Consider the following 25,967-nt stretch of genomic DNA (forward strand, 5'->3'; position numbering starts at 1 on the left):
GTATTTGATTTAATTTTTACAGTATTTTATTTAGAAAAGTTCAGAAACCAAATAAATTTGGTATCAACTTGTTAACATGTTACACGACGGGGTAGCTGGCCATGGTGGCAATACCACATTGGTTCTTTTTGTTTCTGGACATCCAGATATAGCCGTCCTGTCCCCAGGTCTTGCCCCAGCTGTCAGAAACAAAAGGAAACATCTATGTCACTAAGTCAAAGTTAATATTAAAATACTCACGTTTACACTTTAAAAAGTAGAAACTCGCTGGTATTTATATTTAACTATATTATTAGAGGTTCTGGTTCATTAGCACGTACCTGTTTTTAACGATCCAGTAGTCGCCACCGCTGCTGTCAGTGTCGTACCCAACAGCCAAAACTCCGTGGTCGAGTTGGGTAGAGCTGCATGCTGGCTCGTCATACACACCACCTCCGTATTGCTGGAAAGAATCATGGCTGGCGTCTATAGCAACACTGATTGGTCCGATCTGTTGAATTCAATTTGTATAACAATGTAAAATATCATTAAAAATAATTAGCTACATTACAAATGTCTACACTGACTTTACAGACAATAACAATGACATGTACCGTGGCTACGGCGGCCTGGAGATCATCTTCACTTCCGCTTTTGACGTCAGTGTAGGACTTGTCCGTAGCGCCGACTGTGGCTTTCTTAAAGGAGCACTTCCTATCCTGAAGGATTGGTACAAGTGGAATATTATGCCAGACTTATGTCCAGTGGCGGAACTAGAAAAAATGGGCCACCCCGCAAAAAAATTTTTTTGGGCCCCCGTATATATGTATATATGTATATATATGTATATATATATATATATATATATATATATATATATATATATATATATATATATATATATATATATATATATATATATATATATATACAAACACAATACGAACATAGGATACTCATTTCTGGCCTGATCGGGTTTTGAAAAGAAAAATTCAATTAAATCTAATCACAACAACATGTCATGTGTATGAATGCATTGGTCTGTTTTGAATTTTTTTTTTTCTCTCTATTTTCTCTTTTTTCGCCTCAGACACGTAATAACAATTTTTTGAAAATCTCTGTTTTCATTTATGTTTGCCTTAATACTTCTAATAATTAAGTCGGTCAAAAGTATATAAATCATGAAGCTTTGTATAAGTTATTGTGTCTTGGGTTATGTTTATATTTATGATTTTTCGTATTTATATTTGTCCTTTTAACTACATTTCATTTTTATACTTTACCATTCTTTAGTACTTATTTTTAAAAAAATAATAATTAAGATAAGTAATTGCTGTTTTATTTGATTATTACAAATCTATTAAAAGGAGATTATGAGCACCCCTATTTGACTATTTGAAAAAGGGAAATAATTTATGGAAGTGATCTGAGCGTTTGTCTATCTTTCAAACTACAGCTCGTGTGTATATTTTTTTTTTAAATTTACGCAACAGCATGTCTTAGCTACTATTTAACATCACTACAGTATTAGATCTGTCATCTGTTTGTTATTTTACAAAAAAAAACACTATCAAGGTGCTAATATATATATATATATATATATATATATATATATATATATATATATATATATAACACGCTATCATTCGTGTATTTATTTGAGACGTTTGCCTTGTTTTCTAGAACAGTGGTTATTAAACGTAAACAATGTCGGTACTTTATTTCTTGGCTATTAGATCTAGTTGTTGGAGCGCTAGTGTGTCAACACTACCACCGATACGAGCCAGCTAAGTTGTTGGGGCGCTATCTATTCGCTTCTTGTAAGGCTAAGAGCGGGAGAGGAGGGGGGGGGGTCTGAGAAAGGAACTTAAAAGGGACAACAAAGCACCGATGTGCTTTTATCCATCAGTACCAAATTTGGGATGGTCTTAAAAAGCCGTCTTAATATCTAGCGGCCTCTCGCGCAATTGATGTTTTTTCAAAAGAATTTTGCCGACAACAGCGTGTGTTTGATTGTAGGAAAAAGAATATACAAGAACGTAGGATAGTGTCTATAGAATAAAGATACTACAACCGCAGCTACAGTATTCTTTTTTCAAAACAACCATCAGGTCAAAAATGCAAGAAAATTAACTTTAACTATAAAAAATGATTATGGGTGGCTGTGGGCCCCCTAAATGGCGTGCCCCCCCCCCCCCCCGCATTGCGGGGTCTGGCGGCACTGTAGTTCCGCCCCTGCTTATGTCAAACTTGTTTTATAAACAAATAATATACTATGGTTGTCCAAGTTTAGAATGTAAGATACGGTATCCATGATTACTTTTCAAACAGTTTTGTCATTACAATCTTCCAAGAAATGATTGTTTAGGTTTAGAATTGAGTCAGCCCAACGAGGTTGGATAATCCCCCTCTCCAATTTATCGTCTTTGTATTTTCTTATTTGAACATTTAATTTGACATAACTAGTTCGTACATGACTCCTACACACACAGCTACACCATGCTACGGGTTAAGTGTACCCCTAGTTTCACCTCAAAACCTGACGTTGCATTGTATCAAGTACGTTACGTCTGATCTAGCCTACTCACCTCTGGCTTATATGGATAGCTCTGCTCAGTGTCAATGCCCTTGTTATCATGTACTCACCTCTGGCTTATATGGGTAGATCTGCTCAGTGTCAATGCCCTTGTTATCATGTACTCACCTCTGGCTTATATGGGTAGCTCTGCTCAGTGTCAATGCCCTTGTTATCATGTACTCACCACTGGCTTATATGGATAGCTCTGCTCAGTGTCAATGCCCTTGTTATCATGTACTCACCACTGGCTTGTATGGGTAGCTCTCCTCAGAGTCAATGCCCTTGTTATCATGTACTCACCACTGGCTTATATGGATACCTCTGCTCAGTGTCAATGCCCTTGTTATCATGTACTCACCTCTGGCTTATATGGGTAGCTCTGCTCAGTGTCAATGCCCTTGTTATCATGTACTCACCACTGGCTTGTATGGGTAGCTCTCCTCAGAGTCAATGCCCTTGTTATCATGTACTCACCACTGGCTTATATGGGTAGCTCTGCTCAGTGTCAATGCCCTTGTTATCATGTACTCACCACTGGCTTGTATGGGTAGCTCTGCTTAGTGTCAATGCCCTTGTTATCATGTACTCACCTCTGGCTTATATGGGTAGCTCTGCTCAGTGTCAATGCCCTTGTTATCATGTACTCACCTCTGGCTTATATGGGTAGCTCTGCTCAGTGTCAATGCCCTTGTTATCAATGACGTACTGGAAGGCTTGGTCCATCAGACCGCCCTGGCATCCGTTGTTGCCTGTCAATCATACATTATCATAAATTATCTTTAGCAGCCACTTGTCATAACAAGCAGACGATAATTCAACACTTCACAGATAAATTCAACATCTTAAGAAATGCGATAACATTATTAAGAAACATAGTTTAGTTTAATCTCCCTTTAAAGTATTAAATTCAAAGACACCCATATCTGAATATTAAAAAGAAAGAAAAAAAAAACACTTATTAAACACATCGCTATCAGGTAACCTACTGAGATTGTTATATGATTTTTTTCAATTAACGTGAATAAAATAAACTGTGTGTACAAAGGTCAACGAATGATTGGTGGTCTACCGAACTGTTGAATAACATCAAACAATAGACACCGCTCGGCTCGGTAAAATAGTAACACATTTTATTTAATGAATTAGTTATGAGGCCTACTCGTAATCATATTGCTGAGGGGGGAGGGGGTGGTATTAACGCACTCACGTGGCTATAAGGGCTAAATTCTAATGTTAAAAAATCCCGGATTAAATAGTTTGCTAGAAAAGATTTGTCTTGGGATTCTTGATTTTAGTAAATCAATTTAACCAAGTGATTATGAAAATTAATTGAAATTTGCGAACTTGTTAACATTAAACAAATTTATTTCAAACAACTTACCCCATTTCTTTGAGCAGTCGACCAGGTTAGACTCAGAGAGACTGACCAGCTGACCCGTGGCCTTGAAGTGTTGACCTTCGAGTGAGCCTGTGGTGGAGAAAGCCCAGCATGACCCACATTGACCTTGATCCTTGACCTCGGTGACGTAACCTTGTTTACGCCAGTCCACGGCTGCTGGGAGAATGGCCTTGAACTTTCCACTGACGAACTGACCAGGGTTGAGCTCTTTGTTCACTCTCAGACCGTTCATCAAACTCCTGAACTCCTCGCTGGTCTGTGGGAGGGGGTGTGGAGGTTAACGATGGTTGATAATAAAATCAGCAATATTTATTGTTCTCTTTATAGGCGTATAATTAAGTGGTTGATTTCTTACAAGTTAATAATAAAACTTGAATGATAAAATATCGTTTTCATTTTTTTCTTGAATTTTTTTTTAATTAAAAAAAATAGCTTCGAGACTTATTTTACGGATTAAAAAAAATATCAGCCATAATTCCGATTTCATAATTGCTTTTATTGTTTACTAAACCATAGCAATATTGTACATATAAGTCAACACATTGATCAATGATTTGACGTGTTAAAATGTTGATTTAATTTTAACAAGAAATTCACAAAACTGAATAACCAAACTGTTTAACGTTTAGGAGAATCAAGCCAATGAAATAAGTTTCATTTACTTCTATTGCTACAAATTATACTTTGCTTAAGAAGTTTCAATTAGAAGATTTTTACCATTTTATTAAAGCTAAAACAAATAAGAATGATTGTAGCTTGTAAGTTCTTTGTGGTTTTATAATAATAATAAAAAATTTTAAATTTAAGTTTTTTTATTTTCACTTTATGATTAAACGTTTTTTTTATTTAGGGGTCATCCATAAATAACGTCACGCTTTTTCGACGATTTTTACCTCCCCCCTCCCCTCCGTCACACGTCGTCACAAAAAGCCAGACCCCCCCCCCCCTTAAAATGACGTCACACCTCAACCTACAACCCCCCTGAAAATTGCAGTTGAATTTTTCTAAAACATCGATATTTTTCCAAAATCTTGTCTAAACTATTACAAGTTATTAAAACAGTTATCTAAAACGCAAAATAACGTCTAAAATTTCTAACATTGCATTTTTATAATGCAAAATGTGACGTCGCAACATCTGAACCCCCCCCCCCCCCCTTCCCTTCCCCCTCATCACACATCGTCACAAAATTACGGACCTCCCCCCTACGAGTGTGACGTCATTTATGGATGACCCCTTATACTATAATTATAGTTTTCTGCAATAAAAAAAAACATGTTCATGATTCCTACAAAAAAACTTACTTGATCAGAGTATTTGTTTTCCTTGAGGTAATAACTCTTGAGACCTTTAGCGTACAACTCGTTGTGTTCTTCGATTTTCTTCAGGTTTGATTGCCAGATGTACCGTCTGATGACGTCATCGTTTCCTATGTAGGTTTTGTTGTGCTTGGTTTTGAAGATGACCCAGTTGGCCTCCATACTGGCCGAGGCCATGACAATGGCCAAAGCCAAAATTGCAAGTTTGTACATCTGTGGAAATAAAACGTCTTCATTAGATCAAAACTTCGAACAGAATTTTACATGGAAAAAAATAGTTTCCAATGTAAAGGAAATATTATTGATAAAAAGGGTTAGTACCCTTATAAAATAATAATTGTTACAACGACAGATCCGACGCAAGGTATTATGTTGTTAACTATAGAACAAGTAAATCTCAATTTTATGAAATTAAAAATTTTAAGACGCACTACATATATCTTTAAAACAATATATGTATTGTATAAAATGTAGCATCAGAGACTTGACATATGTCATCAAATCAGTGTGGAACGCGTGTTATTGTTGGGTATACTCAATACACCAAGCGTTGTAAACGACGACAACAATTTAAACAATAGAAGTTGAAACAGTTTTACAAAAATTTAAACAAGAGAAGTTGAAACAGTTTTACAAAAATTTAAACAATAGAAGTTAAACAGTTTTACAACAACTTAAACAATAGAATTTGAAAAAGTTTTACCTTGATCCCACTTGAAGCTGCAGTCAGACCTTTACTGGTGTAAACAGTCGAGAGAGTTGATTGTTTTCACTGACGGAGCTGCTTATATAGGATGGTTTCTTCTGTCAGGTGCTGGCATGTGCTGGTCATATGTCAGTCACACTCTACTGTCAGCTTCTCTGATCATTATATCAATTAAACCATTCGTTACTGTAAAACTTAAAAATGTTTTAACGACATTTTTTTAAAAATTAAAATTTTATTTTCAACAATTTCAAAAAAAAAAAAATACTTACTAATATATTTAACAGGTTAAAATATAAAACAATAAATTAAAATATGAAATTATATTCAAGCTGTCATCAAAATGCATTTAAAAGATGTGTTAAAATACAGTTGTTACAGTAAAGTGTAAAGCGGTTTTCAATGGTTATCAGGGAGAGACTGTACATATAATACTTTTTGTTTATAAGTTGATAAGAAAGTCGCTTCATCATGGCGTGTGGTGGATGTGGTGGATGTGGTGGATGTGGTGGATGTGGTGGATGTGGTGGATGTGATGGATGTGGTGGATGTGGTGGATGTGGTGGATGTGGTGGATGTGGTGGATGTGGTGGATGTGGTGGATGTGGTGGGTGTGGTGGATGTGGTGGATGTGGTGGATGTGGTGGATGTGGTGGATGTGGTGGGTGTGGTGGATGTGGTGGATGTGGTGGATGTGGTGGATGTGGTGGATGTGGTGGATGTGGTGGATGTGGTGGATGTGGTGGATGTTGTGGATGTGGTGGATGTGGTGGATGTGGTGGATGTGGTGGATGTGGTGGATGTAGTGGATGTGGTGGATATGGTGGATGTGGTGGATGTGGTGGATGTAGTGGATGTGGTGGATGTGGTGGATGTGGTGGATGTGGTGGATGTGGTGGATGTGGTGGATGTGGTGGATGTGGTGGATGTGGTGGATGTGGTGGATGTGGTGGATGTGGTGGATGTGGTGGATGTGGTGGATGTGGTGGATGTGGTGGATGTGGTGGATGTGGTGGATGTGGTGGATGTGGTGGATGTGGTGGATGTGGTGGATGTGGTGGATGTGGTGGATGTGGTGGATGTGGTGGATGTGGTGGATGTGGTGGATGTGGTGGATGTGGTGGATGTGGTGGATGTGGTGGATGTATTGGATGTGGTGCATGTGGTGGATATGGTGATACTTCAATTATTGTCGTCTAGCCGCACTAAATAATTTATTTGTTTTATGTGCACCTTTCCTAAAATATGTACTTGTTTCAGTTTGTGATGTCTAGAACATGAAGGACCACTGCAAATTAAATAACGACATTTATCAATGCTCTGAGGAATTTGTCAAGGGAAGGATTAAAACAACTATTTATATACATAAACCAACTAACTTAAAATGATAAACTTAACATTAAGCTCATCGGTGTTACCACTAGAGATAGCCTCACGTGAGACAGTTTTCATTAGTCCAATAGATGGAGGGGGGGGGGGGGGTTAACCGTTGCCTATCACTCCAATGTTTCTCTACATTAAGGGTATATGCACACTACAAAATCACCAACATTATGATTTTTTGGATACTTTGTCCGTTTTTGTATTGAAAAAAATAATAACTTTAATGAGAAAAAAATGTTTTTAGGTGTTTTAAAAGCATTTTCTTCCTTATATTAATTTTAAAAAAAACATCATTTTTTCCTCAATCTTACAAGTTCTTTACGAAAAGTTAGATATCTATCATGAAATTCTATAGATTTCTCACATATTTGTTAATTGTATTTTCCATCACCTCAGAAACACCCAAAACGTGCAATCGGCTTTACAAATTACACAGATATGATACTTTCGTGACCTACTTTTTGTTACTTCTTGCTGTGTTTCTCTATTCGCAGTTTTTTAACACTAAAAAGCCTACTTCTTTTTTTTTATTTTTTAAACAATACACACCATATTTCTAGTAATTGTTCTTCGTGTAGCAATAAAACATTTGTCACGAGGGAATTGCGGTAGCTTTCATAGAAAAAAAGTTTATGGTAAATAATATGTAAATTTTTCAGACCTTGTAAAATTCTTGTTGTTACAAAAGATTTGTTATATACTGTAATACAGGGGTCTCCAAACTACGGCCCGCGGGCCGAATGCGGCCCGCGATGTCCTCTCATCCGGCCCGCGGAGATCTTTTTGTCCACGGAAAAAACGTTTGTTGGTGATGGCTTAGGAACTTTGCCCAGAAAAATTAAAGACATGCCTGGAAGAAACTGGCCCCCGAACTGAAATTTGATAGTTAATGCGGCCGTCGAACTGAAAAGTTTGGAGACCCCTGCTGTAATATATAAGAAGTTTAAATTTGATTGCTATAAGTGCCTAAATAAAAAAGCCTTAGCATTTTTAAAAGTACCGAAAAATTAAAAATGGCGGACGTTTTTTCGGGTTTCCATGACAACCAAAATTGTTTTCAACCCCTTTTTTTGCTGTTTAACCCTTACTTTTATGAGCAAAACACGGTAAAAATATGCAAGGCTTTAGATCTTGAATTGTAAAAAAATAAAAAATAAAACGGAGCATTTCCCCTTAAGTAAGAAGGAGAATAACGGACACAGTCATTACAAAATTTGAAAAAATACACAATATGCTTTAAATTGCCCAATGACCAGCTGAAAATACAATCATGTTCAAAACTGGCATTGGTCTGACCATTGTAAGGCACAATTCAAATCAATTTTTACACTAAACAACAGAAAAACAAATCGAATGTTTCATGTACAAGCATGGTTAGGCTGGCTGTGTCCAAAAAGCCAGGGAACTAAATGAGTACACATTGGTTAGATTGTTCGTATACGATTTGCCGCTCATTGAACACAAATGACAGGTTTGTAAATTAGCAGTTTTGTAAATATCCGTGTCGAATATTACTATCAGTTATAATAATCCATTAGGATCTCGAATAGTATACTGATTAGGATATATATATATATATATATATATATATATATATATATATATATATATATATATATATATATATATATATATATATATATATATATATATATATAAATATATATAATCAGGGGCCCACAAAAAGTTTCAACTCAGGGCCCCGCCCAAGCTAAATCTGCCCATGCCCCCAGCACTCATTAACGTCAATTTCAACTTTTAAATTGTTGTTGTGAATTTTATGTATGAGTTTAAAAGGTGAGTTTTTTTTAAAATTATTTTAAATGTTCAAAGATTGAGACTAACTTTGTTTTTAATGGGATTATTTTCGTTAAGTATTAAACTTTCTAACAAGCATATTTGTTTTTTTTTATTTATCTGTTTAGCAGACTATGCAAAATGCCTCACAAACTAGGTACCGTATTTGCGGTATCGATACTTCATTCAAATGTTCCTTCGTTTTATAGGAATTAGGTCACCAAATTTAATTTTTAAAAATTTCTCAAAGAATTTTAATAATTAAACTAGTAAATGCATAGATTCAAAGATAATATATTAACCTTTTTAAAATAGTAAAAAATTTGTGATTTGAGCCAATAAGATATGGCCTGTGCTATATGCTACAAATAATTGAATTAGGCATACTATAACTCAACACAAAGTTGAAATTAAGTTATTAAAAGAATGAAGCAAAACAATAAATAATGACACTAGCTTCGATTTGAGTAACACTATACGATTTTTAGTTAATTTTTTAACTACGAAAATCATCTTTCTTTTTTTTTGTAACGCATTATAGTAGGGGCATAAATCTTAAAATGAAGGAAAGCGGTATTGCTAATTTGTTGATTTGTCGCTATATCCGTTGGTATTTATATCAATACATTTTTTTTTTAAATTCAGACTTAATTTGAATTTAGTGGGACTCGATACATTTTTAATGTTATTTTCACATATCTTTTTACTTTCATGTTCACACGTTCACAAGCTGTAAAACTAGACTAGCAAACTATACCTGTAGGCTTAGTATTAGCAATATCGATACTACCTTTCTCCGTTTTTGTATTCCGTGATATTGGTATTATATTATTAGACCATTTGGTCTATTTAAAATGTAAGATAAATATGTATCTAATCTGTCTTAAACATTATAAACTAAACGTGGAAATTTTAATTAAAAAATGGTTGATTAAATTCACCAAGTAGACTATGCGGGATCAAAATCTTATTAATATAAGGAGTACTTCTTTAAACACAACATTTTACGAGTGTGTTTATTCTGTTGTAACAAGCTGAATGTATACACTGATAGTCTTCATTTATATCATATCTCATTAGTTAATCTTGCTAAAGAATAAAACTTACCCTTGTAAACAAAGGCCTATAGTTATTTCTTTGACACCCAATCACATGAAAATAACGATTGTTATTCTATCGAATATATCACAGACAAAAAAATCTCAAAAATTATCGCAAGGACAAAAGACCTCAGGACAAAATATATCAAAGACAAAATATCTAAGGAATAATTGATCTCAGAACACAAGATCAAAAGACAAAAAAAAAACCTAAGGACAACAGATATCAAGACAAAAGATCGCAAGACAGCAGATGTGCACAAAGTAACTAAATTCCTCACAGGAAATCCATGCCCGGTTAAGATTTTTCTGAGATCTGCCAGCCCAAATCAGAACCTTACTCGAAATGGCACATTGGAAATGTGAATGTATACACATTCTTGTTATATACCTTGGTCTAAAAGAATGCGAAAGTTTCTAATTTACCACAAGAAATTGCTTGTCTACATGAATACTGCGTCCATGTTGTTGTGTTTTTTTTTTGTTGAAAATTATGCATCAACACGACTAATTAACAAAAAGAAAAAAAGCAAGTATTTGATTTAATTTTTACAGTATTTTATTTAGAACAGTTCAGAAACCAAATAAATTTGGTATCAACTTGTTAACATGTTACACGACGGGGTAGCTGGCCATGGTGGCAATACCACATTGGTTCTTTTTGTTTCTGGACATCCAGATATAGCCGTCCTGTCCCCAGGTCTTGCCCCAGCTGTCAGAAACAAAAGGAAACATCTATGTCACTAAGTCAAAGTTAATATTAAAATACTCACGTTTACACTTTAAAAAGTAGAAACTCGCTGGTATTTATATTTAACTATATTATTAGAGGTTCTGGTTCATTAGCACGTACCTGTTTTTAACGATCCAGTAGTCGCCACCGCTGCTGTCAGTGTCGTACCCAACAGCCAAAACTCCGTGGTCGAGTTGGGTAGAGCTGCATGCCTTTTCATCATACACACCACCTCCGTATTGCTGGAAAGAATCATGGCTGGCGTCTATAGCAACACTGATGGGTCCAATCTGTTGATTTCAATTGGTATTCATTGTAAAAATCATCAAAAATAACTAGCTACATTACAAATGTCAACACTGACTTTACAGACAATAACAATGACATGTACCGTGGATACGGCGGCCTGGAGATCATCTTCACTTCCGCTTTTGACGTCAGTGTAGGACTTGTCTGTAGCACCGACTGTGGCTTTCTTAAAGGAGCACTTCCTATCCTGAAGGATTGGTACAAGTGGAATATTATGCCAGACTTGCGTTATAAGCAAACAATATATAATGGTTGTCCAAGTTTAAAATGTAACATACGGTATCGATGATTACTTTTCAAACTGTTTGGTCATTACAATCTTCCATGCAAAGATTGTTTAGGTTTAGAATTGAAACTTAGGCTCAAAACTACTAATTAGACTTCAAGTAAAGTCAGCCCAACGAGGTTGGATAAATCTTTTGCTGAGTTCTATTTTATTTAATAAATGAAATAGTGAATTGTATGAATCAAACTCTTTAAAGATAGATTTTGTGTTCGTATGTCAAATAGATTTAAAGGCGCCCTCATTTACTTATCTTACTTTTCAAAGTGGGGGTGGTGGTGGAGGCTGGGTGGATGGTAGGGTGAAGTTGCCAATCCCCCTCTCCCATTTATCGTCTTTGTATTTTCTTATTTGAACATTTTATTCGACATACCTAGTCCGTCCATGACTCCTACACACACAGCTAAACCATCCTACGGGTTTACATAAAGCACGTGACGTCTGATGTACTCACTTCCGGTTAATATGGGTAGTTGTGCTCAGTGTGAATGTCCTTGTTATCATGTACTCACCTCTGGCTTATATGGGTAGCTCTGCTCCGTGTCAATGCCCTTGTTATCTATGACGTACTGGAAGGCTTGATCCATCAGACCGCCCTGGCATCCGTTGTTGCCTGTCAATCATACATTATCATAAATTATCTTTAGCAGCCACTTGACATAACTAGCAGATTACAATTTAGCACTTCACAGATAAATTTAACACTTCAGCGATACATTGAAAACGTCAAGAATTACGATAACATTATTAAGAAACTAAGTTTAGTTTAATCTCTCTTTAAAGTCTTGATACGAAGACAACTATGTCAAATCAACCGGGAGTGATCTTCCCTAAACTTTCTGGGATATTCTAATATAAAACTACGAGGGATGGCAACTCAGGACATAGACAATATTTGTAATCCATTTTTAATTACTTAAACTTTTTATAATAGAATAAAATATGCATAATAGTGCGGAATATTATTAGTACTTTATAAATTTACGTGCATTTAGTGAGAAATCGGAAATAGCGTAAATTAGTACTTTCCGTCAACGGAAATTACTCAAAATTTGACAGAAGGTAGAGAATTAGATCTTTTACGTAAATGTGAAATTTTATTTATCTATCTGAAATAGTACTCAAGTTATAGGCTTTTGAAAAATTCAAAGTAGAAAAAGTACCACTTCCGGTTATCGGAAATCGCTCAAAAGTTGATACGGATCTACGATTTTGATAAAATACTTATATATGAAATTTCATCAACCTAGCTGTAACGGTACTCAAGTAATCGTGTTTACACACAGACACACACACACACACAGACACACAGACACACAGACATACGGACAAGATTGCAAAATTATGTTTTTTCCGTATAAGTAAGGTGTAAAACGTCGAGATTTGTAAAAATCTCGATTTTTTTTGCACGATTACAATACTTTCTCCATACTTCGTATATACGAGAAAGTAAAAAAAAGTTAATAAAACACATAGCTATCGGATAACCTACTTAGACTTTAATATTATTTTATTTTTCACTTAAAGTAATCTGAATAATATAAACCGTGGGTACAAAGGTCAACAAATGATTGGTGGTATGTGGAACTATGGGATGTCGAACTATGGGATGACACCAAACAACAAACACCAATCGACTCGGTAAAATAGTAAAGTATTTTATTTTAATAATGTATTGTTACTGTTAGGCCTACTTATATCAGTGTATTTGCGAGGCTTGTGGGTAGGGGTGTGTGATAACGCACTCGCAAGGCTAAAAGGGCTTATTTAAATGTAAAAAAAAAATCACGGATTAATTAGTCTGAGAAGATTCCTCTTGGGGATTCTTGATTTTAGTAATCATTTGACAAACTTATAATGAAATTAAATTAAAAGCTGCAAACTTGTAAAAATTAAACAAAAAAAATATGTTTTTAATGACTTACCCCATTTCTTTGAGCAGTCGACCAGGTTAGACTCAGAGAGACTGACCAGCTGACCAGTGGCCTTGAAGTGTTGACCTTCGAGTGAGCCTGTGGTGGAGAAAGCCCAGCATGACCCACATTGACCTTGATCCTTGACCTCAGTGACGTAACCTTGTTTACGCCAGTCGACAGCAGCTGGGAGAATAGCCTTGAACTTTCCACTGACGAACTGACCAGGGTTGAGCTCTTTGTTCACTCTCAGACCGTTCATCAAACTCCTGAACTCCTCGCTGGTCTGTGGGAGGGTGTGTGGAGGTTAACGATGGTTGATAATGAAATCAGCAATATTCACTGTTCTCTTTATAGGCGTATAATTAAGTGGTTGATTTCTTACAAGTTAATAATAAAACTTGAATGATAAAATATCGTTTTCATTTTTTTCTTGAATTTTTTTGAATTAAAAAAAATAGCTTCGCGACTTATTTTACGGATTAAAAAAAATATCAGCCATAATTCCGATTTCATAATTGCTTTTATTGTTTACTAAACCATAGCAATATTGTACATATAAGTCAACACATTAATCAATTTTTTGATGTGTTAAAGTGTTGATTTAATTTTAACAAGAACTTCACAAAACTAAATAACCAAACTGTTTAACGTTTAAGAGAATCAAGCCAATGAAATGATTTTCATTTATTTTTGTTGCTACCAATTCTAGTTTACTCAAGAAATTTCACTACGAAGATTTTTTTACCATTTTGATAATGCTAAAACAAATAAGAGTGATCGTAGCTTGCAAGTTCTTTGTGGTTTTATAATATTATGAAAAAAGAATGTAAGTTTTTTTTTTTTACTTTATGGTTCATTGTTTTTTATTTATACTTTATTTATTGTTTTCTGCTCACAAAAAAAAATATGTTCATGATTTCTACAAAAAAAAAACTTACTTGATCAGAGTACTTGTTCTCCTTGAGGTAATAACTCTTGAGACCTTTAGCATACAACTCGTTGTGATCTTCGATTTTCTTCAGATTTGATTGCCAGATGTACCGTCTGATGAAGTCATCGTCCCCTGTGTAGGTTTTGTTGTGTTTTGTTTTGAAGATGACCCAGTTGGCCTCCATACTGGCCGAGGCCATGACAATGACCAACGCGAAAATTGCAAGTTTGTACATCTGTAAAAATAAAACGTCTTCGATAGATCAAAACTTCGAATAGAATTTTACATGGACAACTTTCCAATGTAAAGTAAGTATTATTGATGAAAAGGGTTAGTACCCTTATAAAATAAGGATTTTTAAAACTATAAGGACAGATTCAAAGCAATGTACTATGTAGTTAAATAAAGAAAAATTAAATCTCAATTTAACCATGTTTTCTAATTTTATAAAAGTAAAATCTTAAGATGCACTGTATATAACTTTTAAACAAAAGATGTTGAATCAGAGACTTGACATATGTCATAATATCAGAGTGGAACGCGTGTATTTTTGTTCGGTATACTGAACAACAAATATTGTAAACGACGACAACTATTTCATCAATAGAAGTCAAAACAGTTTACAACAATTTAAAAAAATAGAATTTGAAACAGTTTTACAACAATTTAAACAATAGAAGTTGAAACAGTTTTACAACAACCTAAACAATAGAAGTTAAAACAGTTTTACAACAATTTAAACAATAGAAGTTGAAACAGTTTTACAACAATTTAAACAACAGAAGTTGAAACAGTTTTACAACAACCTAAACAATAGAAATTGAAACAGTTTTACAACAATTTAAACAATAGAAGTTGAAACAGTTTTATGACAACTTAAACAATAGAAGTTGAAAAAGTTTTACCTTGATCCCACTTGAAGCTGCAGTCAGACCTTTACTGATGTAAACAGTCGAGAGAGTTGATTGTTTTCACTGACGGAGCTGCTTATATAGGATGGTTTCTTCTGTCAGGTGCTTGCATGTGCTGGTCATATGTCAGTCACACTCTACTGTCAGCTTGTCTAATCATTATATCAATTAAACCATTCGTTACTGTAAAACTTAAAAATGTTTTAACGACATTTTTTTAGAAATTAAAATTTTATTTTCAACAATTTCAAAAAAAAAAATACTTACTAATATATTTAACAGGTTAATATATAAAACAATAAATTAAAATATAAAATTATATTCAAGCTGTCATCAAAATGCAATTAAAAGATGTGTTAAAATACAGTTGTTACAGTAAAGTGTAAAGCGGTTTTCAATGGTTATCAGTGAGAGACTGTACATATGATACTTTTTGTTTATAAGTTGATAAGAAAGTCGCTTCATCATGGCGTGTGGTGGATGTGGTGGATGTGGTGGATGTGGTGGATGTGGTGGATGTGGTGGATGTGGTGGATGTGGTGGATGTGGTGGATGTGGTGGATGTGGTGGATGTGGTGGATGTGGTGGATGTGGTGGATGTGGTGGTTGTGGTGGATGTGGTGGATGTGGTGGATGTGGTGGATGTGTGGGATGTGGTGGATGTGGTGGATGTGGTGGATATGGTGATACTTCAATTATTCTCGTCTAGCCGCACTAAATAATTTGTTTTATGTGCACCTTTCCTAAAATATGTACTTGTTTCAGTTTGTGTTGTCTAGAACATGAAGGACCACTGCAAACCAAATAACGACATTTATCAATGCTCTGAGGAATTTGTCAAGGGAAGGATTAAAACAACTATTTATATACATAAACCAACTAACTTAAAATGATAAACTTAACATTAAGCTCATCCGTGTTACCACTAGAGATAGCCTCACGTGAGACAGTTTTCATTAGTCCAATAGATGGAGGGGGGGGGGGGGGGTTAACCGTTGCCTAACACTCCAATGTTTCTCTACATTAAGGGTATATGCACACTACAAAATCACCAACATTATGATTTTTTGGATACTTTGTCCGTTTTTGTATTGAAGAAAATAATAACTTTAATGAGAAAAAAATGTTATTAGGTGTTTTAAAAGCATTTTCTTCCATATATTAATTTTAAAAAAAACATCATTTTTTCCTCAATCTTATAAAGTTCTTTACGAAAAGTTACATATCTATCATGAAATTCTATAGATTTCTCACATATTTGTTAATTGTATTTTCCATCACCTCGGAAACACCCAAAACTTGCAATCGGCTTTACAAATTACACAGATATGATACTTTCGTGACCTACTTTTTGTTACTTCTTGCTGTGTTTCTCTATTCGCAGTTTTTTAACACTAAAAAGCCTACTTCTTTTTTATTTTTTAAACAATACACACCATATTTCTAGTAATTGTTCTTCGTGTAGCAATAAAACATTTGTCACGAGGGAATTGCGGTAGCTTTCATAGAAAAAAAGTTTATGGTAAATAATATGTAAATTTTTCAGACCTTGTAAAATTCTTGTTGTTACAAAAGATTTGTTATATACTGTAATATATAAGAAGTTTAAATTTGATTGCTATAAGTGCCTAAATAAAAAAGCCTTAGCATTTTTAAAAGTACCGAAAAATTAAAAATGGCGGACGTTTTTTCGGGTTTCCATGACAACCAAAATTGTTTTCAACCCCTTTTTCGCTGTTTAATACTTACTTTTATGAGCAAAACACGGTAAAAATATGCAAGGCTTTAGATCTTGAATTGTAAAAAATAAAAAATAAAACGGAGCATTTCCCCTTAAGTAAGAAGGAGAATAACGGACACAGTCATTACAAAATTTGAAAAAATACACAATATGCTTTAAATTGTCCAATGACCAGCTGAAAATACAATCATGTTCAAAACTGGCATTGGTTTGACCATTGTAAGGCACAATTCAAATCAATTTTTATACTAAACAACAGAAAAACAAATCGAATGTTTCATGTTCAAGTAGGGTTAGGCTGGCTGTGTCCAAAAAGCCAGGGAAATTTTAAAAGTGTCCCCGAACTAAATGAGTACATATTGGTTAGATTGTTCGTATACAATTTGCCGCTCATTGAACACAATTGACAGGTTTGTAAATTAGCAGTTTTGTAAATATCCGTGTCGAATATTCCTATCAGTTATAATAATCCATTAGGATCTCGAATAGTATACTGATTAGGATATATATATATATATATATATATATATATATATATATATATATATATATATATATATATATAATCAGGGACCCACAAAAAGTTTCAACTCAGGGCCCCGCCCAAGCTAAATCCGCCCATGCCCCCAGCACTCATTAACGTCAATTTCAACTTTTAACTTGTTGTGAATTTTATGTATGAGTTTAAAAGGTGAGTTGTTTTTTTTTAAAATTATTTTGAATGTTCAAAGATTGAGACTAACTTTGTTTTTAATGGGATTATTTTCGTTAAGTATTAAACTTTCTAACTAGCATATTTGTTTTTTTTGTATTTATCTGTTTAGCAGACTATGCAAAATGCCTCACAAACTAGGTACCGTATTTGCGGTATCGATACCTCATTCAAATGTTCCTTCGTTTTATTGGAATTAGGTCACCAAATTAAATTTTTTAAAATTTCTCAAAGAATTTTAATAATTAAACTAGTAAATGCATACATTCAAAGATAATATATTAACCTTTTTAAAATAGTAAAAATTGTGTGAATTGAGCCAGTAAGATATGGCCTGTGCTACATGCTACAAATAATTGAATTAGGCATACTATAACTCAACACAAAGTTAAAATTAAGTTATTAAAAGAATGATTCAAAACAATAAATAATGACACTAGCTTCGATTTGAGTAACACTATACGATTTTTAGTTAAATTTTTAACTACGAAAATCATCTTTCTTTTTTTTGTAACGCATTATAGTAGGGGCATAAATCTAATAAACCGGGAGTGATCTCCCCTAAACTTTCTCGAATATTTTTATATAAAATACCAGGGGATGGGAACTCGGGCTATAGACATGATTTTTAATCCATTTTAAATAGTTAAAGTTTTAAAAATAGAATAAAATCTCGTAGACAAAAGAATTGCACTCCAAGTGAACGCTAAATAAATAAACCGGGAGTGATCTCCCCTAAACTTTCTCGAATATTCTTATATAAAATAACAGGGGATGGAAACTCGGGCTATAGACATGATTTTTAATCCATTTTAAATACTTAAAGTTTTAAAAATAGAATAAAATCTCGTAGACAAATTAATTGCACACCAAGTGAACGCAAATAAAAAAAGCGCATAATAGTGCGCAATATAATTAGTACTTTTAAAATTTACATTTGTTTTTTGAGAAATCGGAAGTAGCGTAAATTACTACTTCCAGTCAACGGAAATTACTCAAAATTTAACAGAAGGTAGAGAATTAGATCTTTTACTTACATGTGAAATTTCATTTATCTATCTGAAATAGTACTAATGTTATAGGCTTTTAAAAAATTCAAAGTAGGAAAAGTACCACTTCCGGTTATCGGAAATCGCTCAAAAGTTGATACGGATCTACGATTTTGATAAAATACTTATATATGAAATTTCATCAACCTAGCTGTAACGGTACTCAAGTTATCGTGTTTACACACGGACAGACACACACACACAGACACACACACACACAGACATACGGACAAGATTGCAAAATTATGTTTTTCCGTATCAGTGAGGTGTAAAACGTCGAGATTTGTAAAAATCTCGATTTTTTGTTTTTGCACGATTACAATACTTTCTCTATACTACGTATATACGAGAAAGTAAAAAGCGCATAATATTGCGCAATATTATTAGTACTTTAAAAATTTACATTAGTTTTTTGAGAAATCGGAAGTAGCGTAAATTACTACTTACGTTAAACGGAAATGACTCAAAATTTAACAGAAGGTAGAGAATTAGATCTTTTACTTACATGTGAAATTTTGTTTATCTATCTGAAATAGTACTCAAGTTATAGGCTTTTGAAAATTTCAAAGTAGGAAAAGTACCAATTCCGGTTATCAGAAATCGCTCAAAAGTTGATACGGATCTACGATTTTGATAAAATACTTATGTATGAAATTTCATCAACCTAGCTGTAACGGTACTCAAGTTATCGTGTTTACACACGGACAGACAGACAGACACACAGACAGACACACAGACAGACACACAGACATACGGACAAGATTGCAAAATTATGTTTTTCCGTATCAGTGAGACGTAAAACGTCGAGATTTGTAAAAATCTCGATTTTTTTTGCACGATTACAATACTTTCTCTATACTTCGTATATACGAGAAAGTAAAAAAATGAAGGAAAGCGGTATTGCTAATATGTTGATTTGTCGCTATATCCGTTGGTATTTATATCAATACATTTTTTTTTAAATTCAGACTTAATTTGAATTAAGTGGGACTCGATACATTTTTAATGTTATTTTCACATATCTTTTTACTTTCATGTTCACACGTTCACAAGCTATAAAACTAGACTAGTAAACTATACCTGTAGGCTTAAGTATTAGCAATATCGATACTACCTTTCTCCGTTTTTGTATTCCGTGATATTGGTATTATATTATTAGACCATTTGGTCTATTTAAAATGTAAGATAAAGATGTATCTAATCTGTCTTAAACATTATAAACTAAAAGTGGAAATTTTAATTAAAAAATGGTTGATTAAATTCACCAAGTAGACTATGCGGGATCAAAATCTTATTAATATAAGGAGTACTTGTTTAAACACAACATTTTACGAGTGTGTTTATTCTGTTGTAACAAGCTGAATGTATACACTGATAGTCTTCATTTATATCATATCTCATTAGTTAATCTTGCTAAAGAATAAACTTACCCTTGTAAACAAAGGCCTATAGTTATTTCCTTGATACCCAATCACATTAAAATAACGATTGTTATTGTATCGAATATATCACAGACAAAAAAATCTCAAAAATTATCGCAAGGACAAAAAACCTCAGGACAAAATATCGCAAAGACAAAATATCTAAGGAATAATTTATCTCAGAACACAAGATCAAAAGACAAAAAAAACTAAGGACAACAGATATCAAGACAAAAGATCGCAAGACAGCAGATGTGCACAAAGTAACTAAATTCCTCACAGGAAATCCATGCCCGGTTAAGATTTTTCTGAGATATGCCAGCCCAAATCAGAACCTTACTCGAAATGGCACATTGGAAATGTGAATGTATACACATTCTTGTTATATACCTTGGTCTAAAAGAATGCGAAAGTTTCTAATTTACCACAAGAAATTGCTTGTCTACATGAATACTGTGTCCATGTTGTTGTGGTTTTTTTTTGTTGTTGAAAATTATGCATCAACACGACTAATTAACAAAAAGAAAAAAAAGGAAGTATTTGATTTAATTTTTACAGTATTTTATTTAGAAAAGTTCAGAAACCAAATAAATTTGGTATCAACTTGTTAACATGTTACACGACGGGGTAGCTGGCCATGGTGGCAATACCACATTGGTTCTTTTTGTTTCTGGACATCCAGATATAGCCGTCCTGACCCCAGGTCTTGCCCCAGCTGTCAGAAACAAAAGGAAACATATATGTCACTAAGTCAAAGTTAATATTAAAATACTCACGTTTACACTTTAAAAAGTAGAAACTCGCTGGTATTTATATTTAACTATATTATTAGAGGTTCTGGTTCATTAGCACGTACCTGTTTTTAACGATCCAGTAGTCGCCACCGCTGCTGTCAGTGTCGTACCCAACAGCCAAAACTCCGTGGTCGAGTTGGGTAGAGCTGCATGCCTTTTCATCATACACACCACCTCCGTATTGCTGGAAAGAATCATGGCTGGCGTCTATAGCAACACTGATGGGTCCAATCTGTTGATTTCAATTGGTACTCATTGTAAAAATCATCAAAAATAACTAGCTACATTACAAATGTCTACACTGACTTTACAAAGAATAACAATGACATGTACCGTGGCTACGGCGGCCTGGAGATCATCTTCACTTCCGCTTTGGACGTCAGTGTAGGACTTGTCTGTAGCGCCGACTGTGGCTTTCTTAAAGGAGCACTTCCTATCCTGAAGGATTGGTACAAGTGGAATATTATGCCAGACTTGCGTTATAAGCAAACAATATATAATGGTTGTCCAAGTTTAAAATGTAACATACGGTATCGATGATTACTTTTCAAACTGTTTGGTCATTACAATCTTCCATGCAAAGATTGTTTAGGTTTAGAATTGAAACTTAGGCTCAAAACTACTAATTAGACTTCAAGTAAAGTCAGCCCAACGAGGTTGGATAAATCTTTTGCTGAGTTCTATTTTATTTAATAAATGAAATAGTGAATTGTATGAATCAAACTCTTTAAAGATAGATTTTGTGTTCGTATGTCAAATAGATTTAAAGGCGCCCTCATTTACTTATCTTACTTTTCAAAGTGGGGGTGGTGGTGGAGGCTGGGTGGGTTAATGGTAGGATGAAGTTGCCAATCCCCCTCTCCCATTTATCGTCTTTGTATTTTCTTATTTGAACATTTTATTTGACATAACTAGTCCGTCCATGACTCCTACACACATAGCTAAACCATCCTACGGGTTTACATAAAGCACGTGACGTCTGATGTACTCACTCCCGGTTAATATGGGTAGTTGTGCTCAGTGTGAATGTCCTTGTTATCATGTACTCACCTCTGGCTTATATGGGTAGCTCTGCTCCGTGTCAATGCCCTTGTTATCAATGACGTACTGGAAGGCTTGATCCATCAGACCGCCCTGGCATCCATTGTTGCCTGTCAATCATACATTATCATAAATTATCTTTAGCAGCCACTTGACATAACTAGCAGATTACAATTTAGCACTTCACAGATAAATTTAACACTTCAGCGATACATTGAAAACGTCAAGAATTGCGATAACATTATTAAGAAACTTAGTTTAGTTTAATCTCTCTTTAAAGTCTTGATACGAAGACAACTATGTCAAATAAACCGGGAGTGATCTCCCCTAAACTTTCTCGGATATTCTAATATAAAAATACGAGGGATGGCAACTCAGGACATAGAAGATATTTGAGAAATCGGAAATAGCGTAAATTAGTACTTCCGGTCAACGGAAATTACCCAAAATTTGACAGAATTAGATCTCTTACTAACATGTGAAATTTCATTTATCTATCTGAAATAGTACTCAAGTTATAGGCTTTTGAAAAATTCAAAGTAGAAAAAGTACCACTTCCGGTTATCGGAAATCGCTCAAAAGTTGATACGGATCTACGATTTTGATAAAATATTTATATATGAAATTTTATCAACCTAGCTGTAATGGTACTCAAATAATCGTGTTTACACATAGACACACACACACACAGACACACAGACATACGGACAAGATTGCAAAATTATGTTTTTCCGTATAAGTGAGGTGTAAAACGTCGAGATTTGTAAAAATCTCGATTTTGTTTTTTGCACGATTACAAGACTTTCTCTATACTTCGTATATACGAGAAAGTAAAAAAAGTTAATAAAACACATAGCTATCGGATAACCTACTTAGACTTTAATATTATTTTATTTTTCACTTAAAGTAATCTGAATAATATAAACCGTGGGTACAAAGGTCAACAAATGATTGGTGGTATGTCGTACTATGGGATGTCGAACTATGGGATGACACCAAACAACAAACACCAATCGACTCGGTAAAATAGTAAAGTATTTTATTTTACTAATGTATTGTTACTGTTAGGCCTACTTATATCAGTGTATTTGCGAGGGTTGTGGGTAGGGGTGTGTGATAACGCACTCGCATGGCTATAAGGGCTTATTTAAATGTAAAAAAAAAATCACGGATTAATTAGTCTGAGAAGATTCCTCTTGGGATTCTTGATTTTAGTAATCATTTGACAAACTTATAATGAAATGAAATTAAAAGCTGCAAACTTGTAAAAATTAAACAAAAAAATATGTTTTTAATGACTTACCCCATTTCTTTGAGCAGTCGACCAGGTTAGACTCAGAGAGACTGACCAGCTGACCAGTGGCCTTGAAGTGTTGACCTTCGAGTGAGCCTGTGGTGGAGAAAGCCCAGCATGACCCACATTGACCTTGATCCTTGACCTCGGTGACGTAACCTTGTTTACGCCAGTCCACGGCTGCTGGGAGAATGGCCTTGAACTTTCCACTGACGAACTGACCAGGGTTGAGCTCTTTGTTCACTCTCAGACCGTTCATCAAACTCCTGAACTCCTCGCTGGTCTGTGGGAGGGGGTGTGTAGGTTAACGATGGTTGATAATGAAATCAGCAATATTCACTGTTCTCTTTATAGGCGTATAATTAAGTGGTTGATTTCTTACAAGTTAATAATACAAATTGAATGATAAAATATCGTTTTCATTTTTTTCTTGAATTTTTTTTAATTAAAAAAAATAGCTTCGCGACTTATTTTACGGATTAAAAAAAATATCAGCCATAATTCCGATTTCATAATTGCTTTTATTGTTTACTAAACCATAGCAATATTGTACATATAAGTCAACACATTAATCAATTTTTTGATGTGTTAAAGTGTTGATTTAATTTTAACAAGAACTTCACAAAACTAAATAACCAAACTGTTTAACGTTTAGGAGAATCAAGCCAATGAAATAAGTTTCATTTATTTTTGTTGCTACCAATTCTAGTTTACTCAAGAAGTTTCACTACGAAGATTTTTTTACCATTTTGATAATGCTAAAACAAATAAGAATGATCGTAGCTTGCAAGTTCTTTGTGGTTTTATAATATTGTGAAAAAAGAATCTAAGTTTTTTTTTTTACTTTATGGTTCATTGTTTTTTATTTATACTTTATTTATTGTTTTCTGCTCACAAAAAAAAAATATGTTCATGATTTCTACCAAAAAAAAACTTACTTGATCAGAGTACTTGTTCTCCTTGAGGTAATAACTCTTGAGACCTTTAGCATATAACTCGTTGTGATCTTCGATTTTCTTCAGATTTGATTGCCAGATGTACCGTCTGATGACGTCATCGTTTCCTGTGTAGGTTTTGTTGTGCTTGGTTTTAAAGATGACCCAATTGGCCTCCATACTGGCCGAGGCCATGACAATGACCAACGCGAAAATTGCAAGTTTGTACATCTGTAAAAATAAAACGTCTTCATTAGATCAAAACTTCGAATAGAATTTTACATGGACAACTTTCCAATGTAAAGTAAGTATTATTGATGAAAAGGGTTAGTACCCTTATAAAATAAGGATTTTTACAACTATAAGGACAGATTCGAAGCAATGTACTATGTAGTTAAATAAAGAAAAATTAAATCTCAATTTAACCATGTTTTCTAATTTTATAAAAGTAAAATCTTAAGATGCACTGTATATAACTTTTAAACAAAAGATGTTGAATCAGAGACTTGACATATGTCATAATATCAGAGTGGAACGCGTGTATTTTTGTTCGGTATACTGAACAACAAATATTGTAAACGACGACAACTATTTCATCAATAGAAGTCAAAACAGTTTACAACAATTTAAAAAAATAGAATTTGAAACAGTTTTACAACAATTTAAACAATAGAAGTTGAAACAGTTTTACAACAACCTAAACAATAGAAGTTGAAACAGTTTTACAACAATTTAAACAATAGAAGTTGAAACAGTTTTACAACAATTTAAACAATAGAAGTTGAAACAGTTTTACAACAACCTAAACAATAGAAATTGAAACAGTTTTACAACAATTTAAACAATAGAAGTTGAAACAGTTTTATGACAACTTAAACTATAGAAGTTGAAACAGTTTTACAACAATTTAAACAATATAATTTGAAAAAGTTTTACCTTGATCCCACTTGAAGCTGCAGTCAGACCTTTACTGATGTAAACAGTAGAGAGAGTTGATTGTTTTCACTGACGGAGCTGCTTATATAGGATGGTTTCTTCTGTCAGGTGCTTGCATGTGCTGGTCATATGCCAGTCACACTCTACTGTCAGCTTGTCTAATCATTATATCAATTAAACCATTCGTTACTGTAAAACTTCAAAATGTTTTAACGACATTTTTTTAATAATTCAAATTTTATTTTTCAAAAATTGTTTTTTAAAAATATTCACTAATATATTTAACAGGTAAATATATAAAACAATAAATTAAAATTTGAAATACAGCTCAATCTGTCATGAAAATGTAATTAAAAAGAAGAGTTAAAATATGTGTGTTACAGTACATTGTAAAGCGGTTTAAAATTGTTATCTGCATAAATGATACTATTTGTTTATAAGGTGATAAGAAAGTCGCTTCATCATGGTGTGTGGTGGATGTGGTGAAACTTCAACTATTCTCGTCTTGTTGCACTAAATAATTCATTTGTTATATGTGCACCTTTTCTAAAATATGTACTTGTTTCAGTTTGTGTTGTCTAGACATGAAGGACCACTACAAAAAAATAACGACATTTATCAAAGCTCTGAAGGCATTTTTTAAGGGAAGGTTTAAAAAGCGATCTGTGTACATACACCAAGTAATTTAAAATGATAAACT

The 25,967-nt window shown here is 33.9% G+C and overlaps 3 protein-coding genes across 3 annotated transcripts; all 3 read right to left on the bottom strand.

Annotated features, from left to right (window-relative positions):
• Nucleotides 1-21: 21 nt before the first annotated feature.
• LOC131946693 (procathepsin L-like) lies at nucleotides 22-6,128 on the bottom strand. Its single transcript, XM_059307604.1, has 7 exons — nucleotides 5,979-6,128; nucleotides 5,261-5,488; nucleotides 3,939-4,212; nucleotides 3,206-3,306; nucleotides 594-698; nucleotides 321-490; nucleotides 22-179 (listed from the first exon to the last, which is right to left on the bottom strand). Exons 2-7 carry the CDS (start codon nucleotides 5,486-5,488, stop codon nucleotides 80-82), a joined length of 978 nt encoding a protein of 325 aa, XP_059163587.1. The 5' UTR covers nucleotides 5,979-6,128; the 3' UTR covers nucleotides 22-79.
• A 4,703-nt stretch (nucleotides 6,129-10,831) lies between these two features.
• LOC131946694 (procathepsin L-like) lies at nucleotides 10,832-15,487 on the bottom strand. The gene is made up of 7 exons (XM_059307606.1): nucleotides 15,339-15,487; nucleotides 14,441-14,668; nucleotides 13,512-13,785; nucleotides 12,099-12,199; nucleotides 11,386-11,490; nucleotides 11,115-11,284; nucleotides 10,832-10,973 (listed from the first exon to the last, which is right to left on the bottom strand). Exons 2-7 carry the CDS (start codon nucleotides 14,666-14,668, stop codon nucleotides 10,874-10,876), a joined length of 978 nt encoding a protein of 325 aa, XP_059163589.1. The 5' UTR covers nucleotides 15,339-15,487; the 3' UTR covers nucleotides 10,832-10,873.
• Nucleotides 15,488-20,824: 5,337 nt separating this feature from the next.
• On the bottom strand, nucleotides 20,825-25,401 carry LOC131946682 (procathepsin L-like). Its single transcript, XM_059307591.1, has 7 exons — nucleotides 25,268-25,401; nucleotides 24,335-24,562; nucleotides 23,406-23,679; nucleotides 22,112-22,212; nucleotides 21,395-21,499; nucleotides 21,124-21,293; nucleotides 20,825-20,982 (listed from the first exon to the last, which is right to left on the bottom strand). Exons 2-7 carry the CDS (start codon nucleotides 24,560-24,562, stop codon nucleotides 20,883-20,885), a joined length of 978 nt encoding a protein of 325 aa, XP_059163574.1. The 5' UTR covers nucleotides 25,268-25,401; the 3' UTR covers nucleotides 20,825-20,882.
• Nucleotides 25,402-25,967: the final 566 nt, after the last annotated feature.

The sequence above is a fragment of the Physella acuta genome, unplaced genomic scaffold (genome assembly GCF_028476545.2).
Source record: "Physella acuta isolate Inbredline_101_S28 unplaced genomic scaffold, ASM2847654v3 ptg000567l, whole genome shotgun sequence".
Lineage (NCBI taxonomy): Eukaryota > Metazoa > Mollusca > Gastropoda > Physidae > Physella > Physella acuta.

Excerpts from the sequence above, each read along its gene's own strand:
- LOC131946693 (XM_059307604.1), bottom strand. The coding sequence starts at position 5,488 with ATGTACAAACTTGCAATTTTGGCTTTGGCCATTGTCATGGCCTCGGCC. Across the intron at positions 4,213-5,260 it reads AAAACAAATACTCTGATCAA|ACCAGCGAGGAGTTCAGGAG; the intron begins GTAAGTTTTTTT and ends CCCCTCCCACAG. Across the intron at positions 180-320 it reads TACTGGATCGTTAAAAACAG|CTGGGGCAAGACCTGGGGAC; the intron begins GTACGTGCTAAT and ends TGTTTCTGACAG.
- LOC131946694 (XM_059307606.1), bottom strand. The coding sequence starts at position 14,668 with ATGTACAAACTTGCAATTTTCGCGTTGGTCATTGTCATGGCCTCGGCC. Across the intron at positions 11,491-12,098 it reads GCTACCCATATAAGCCAGAG|GATAGGAAGTGCTCCTTTAA; the intron begins GTGAGTACATGA and ends CCAATCCTTCAG. Across the intron at positions 11,285-11,385 it reads TCCAGGCCGCCGTATCCACG|ATTGGACCCATCAGTGTTGC; the intron begins GTACATGTCATT and ends TGAAATCAACAG.
- LOC131946682 (XM_059307591.1), bottom strand. The coding sequence starts at position 24,562 with ATGTACAAACTTGCAATTTTCGCGTTGGTCATTGTCATGGCCTCGGCC. Across the intron at positions 23,680-24,334 it reads AGAACAAGTACTCTGATCAA|ACCAGCGAGGAGTTCAGGAG; the intron begins GTAAGTTTTTTT and ends CCCCTCCCACAG. Across the intron at positions 22,213-23,405 it reads CGACTGCTCAAAGAAATGGG|GCAACAATGGATGCCAGGGC; the intron begins GTAAGTCATTAA and ends TATGATTGACAG.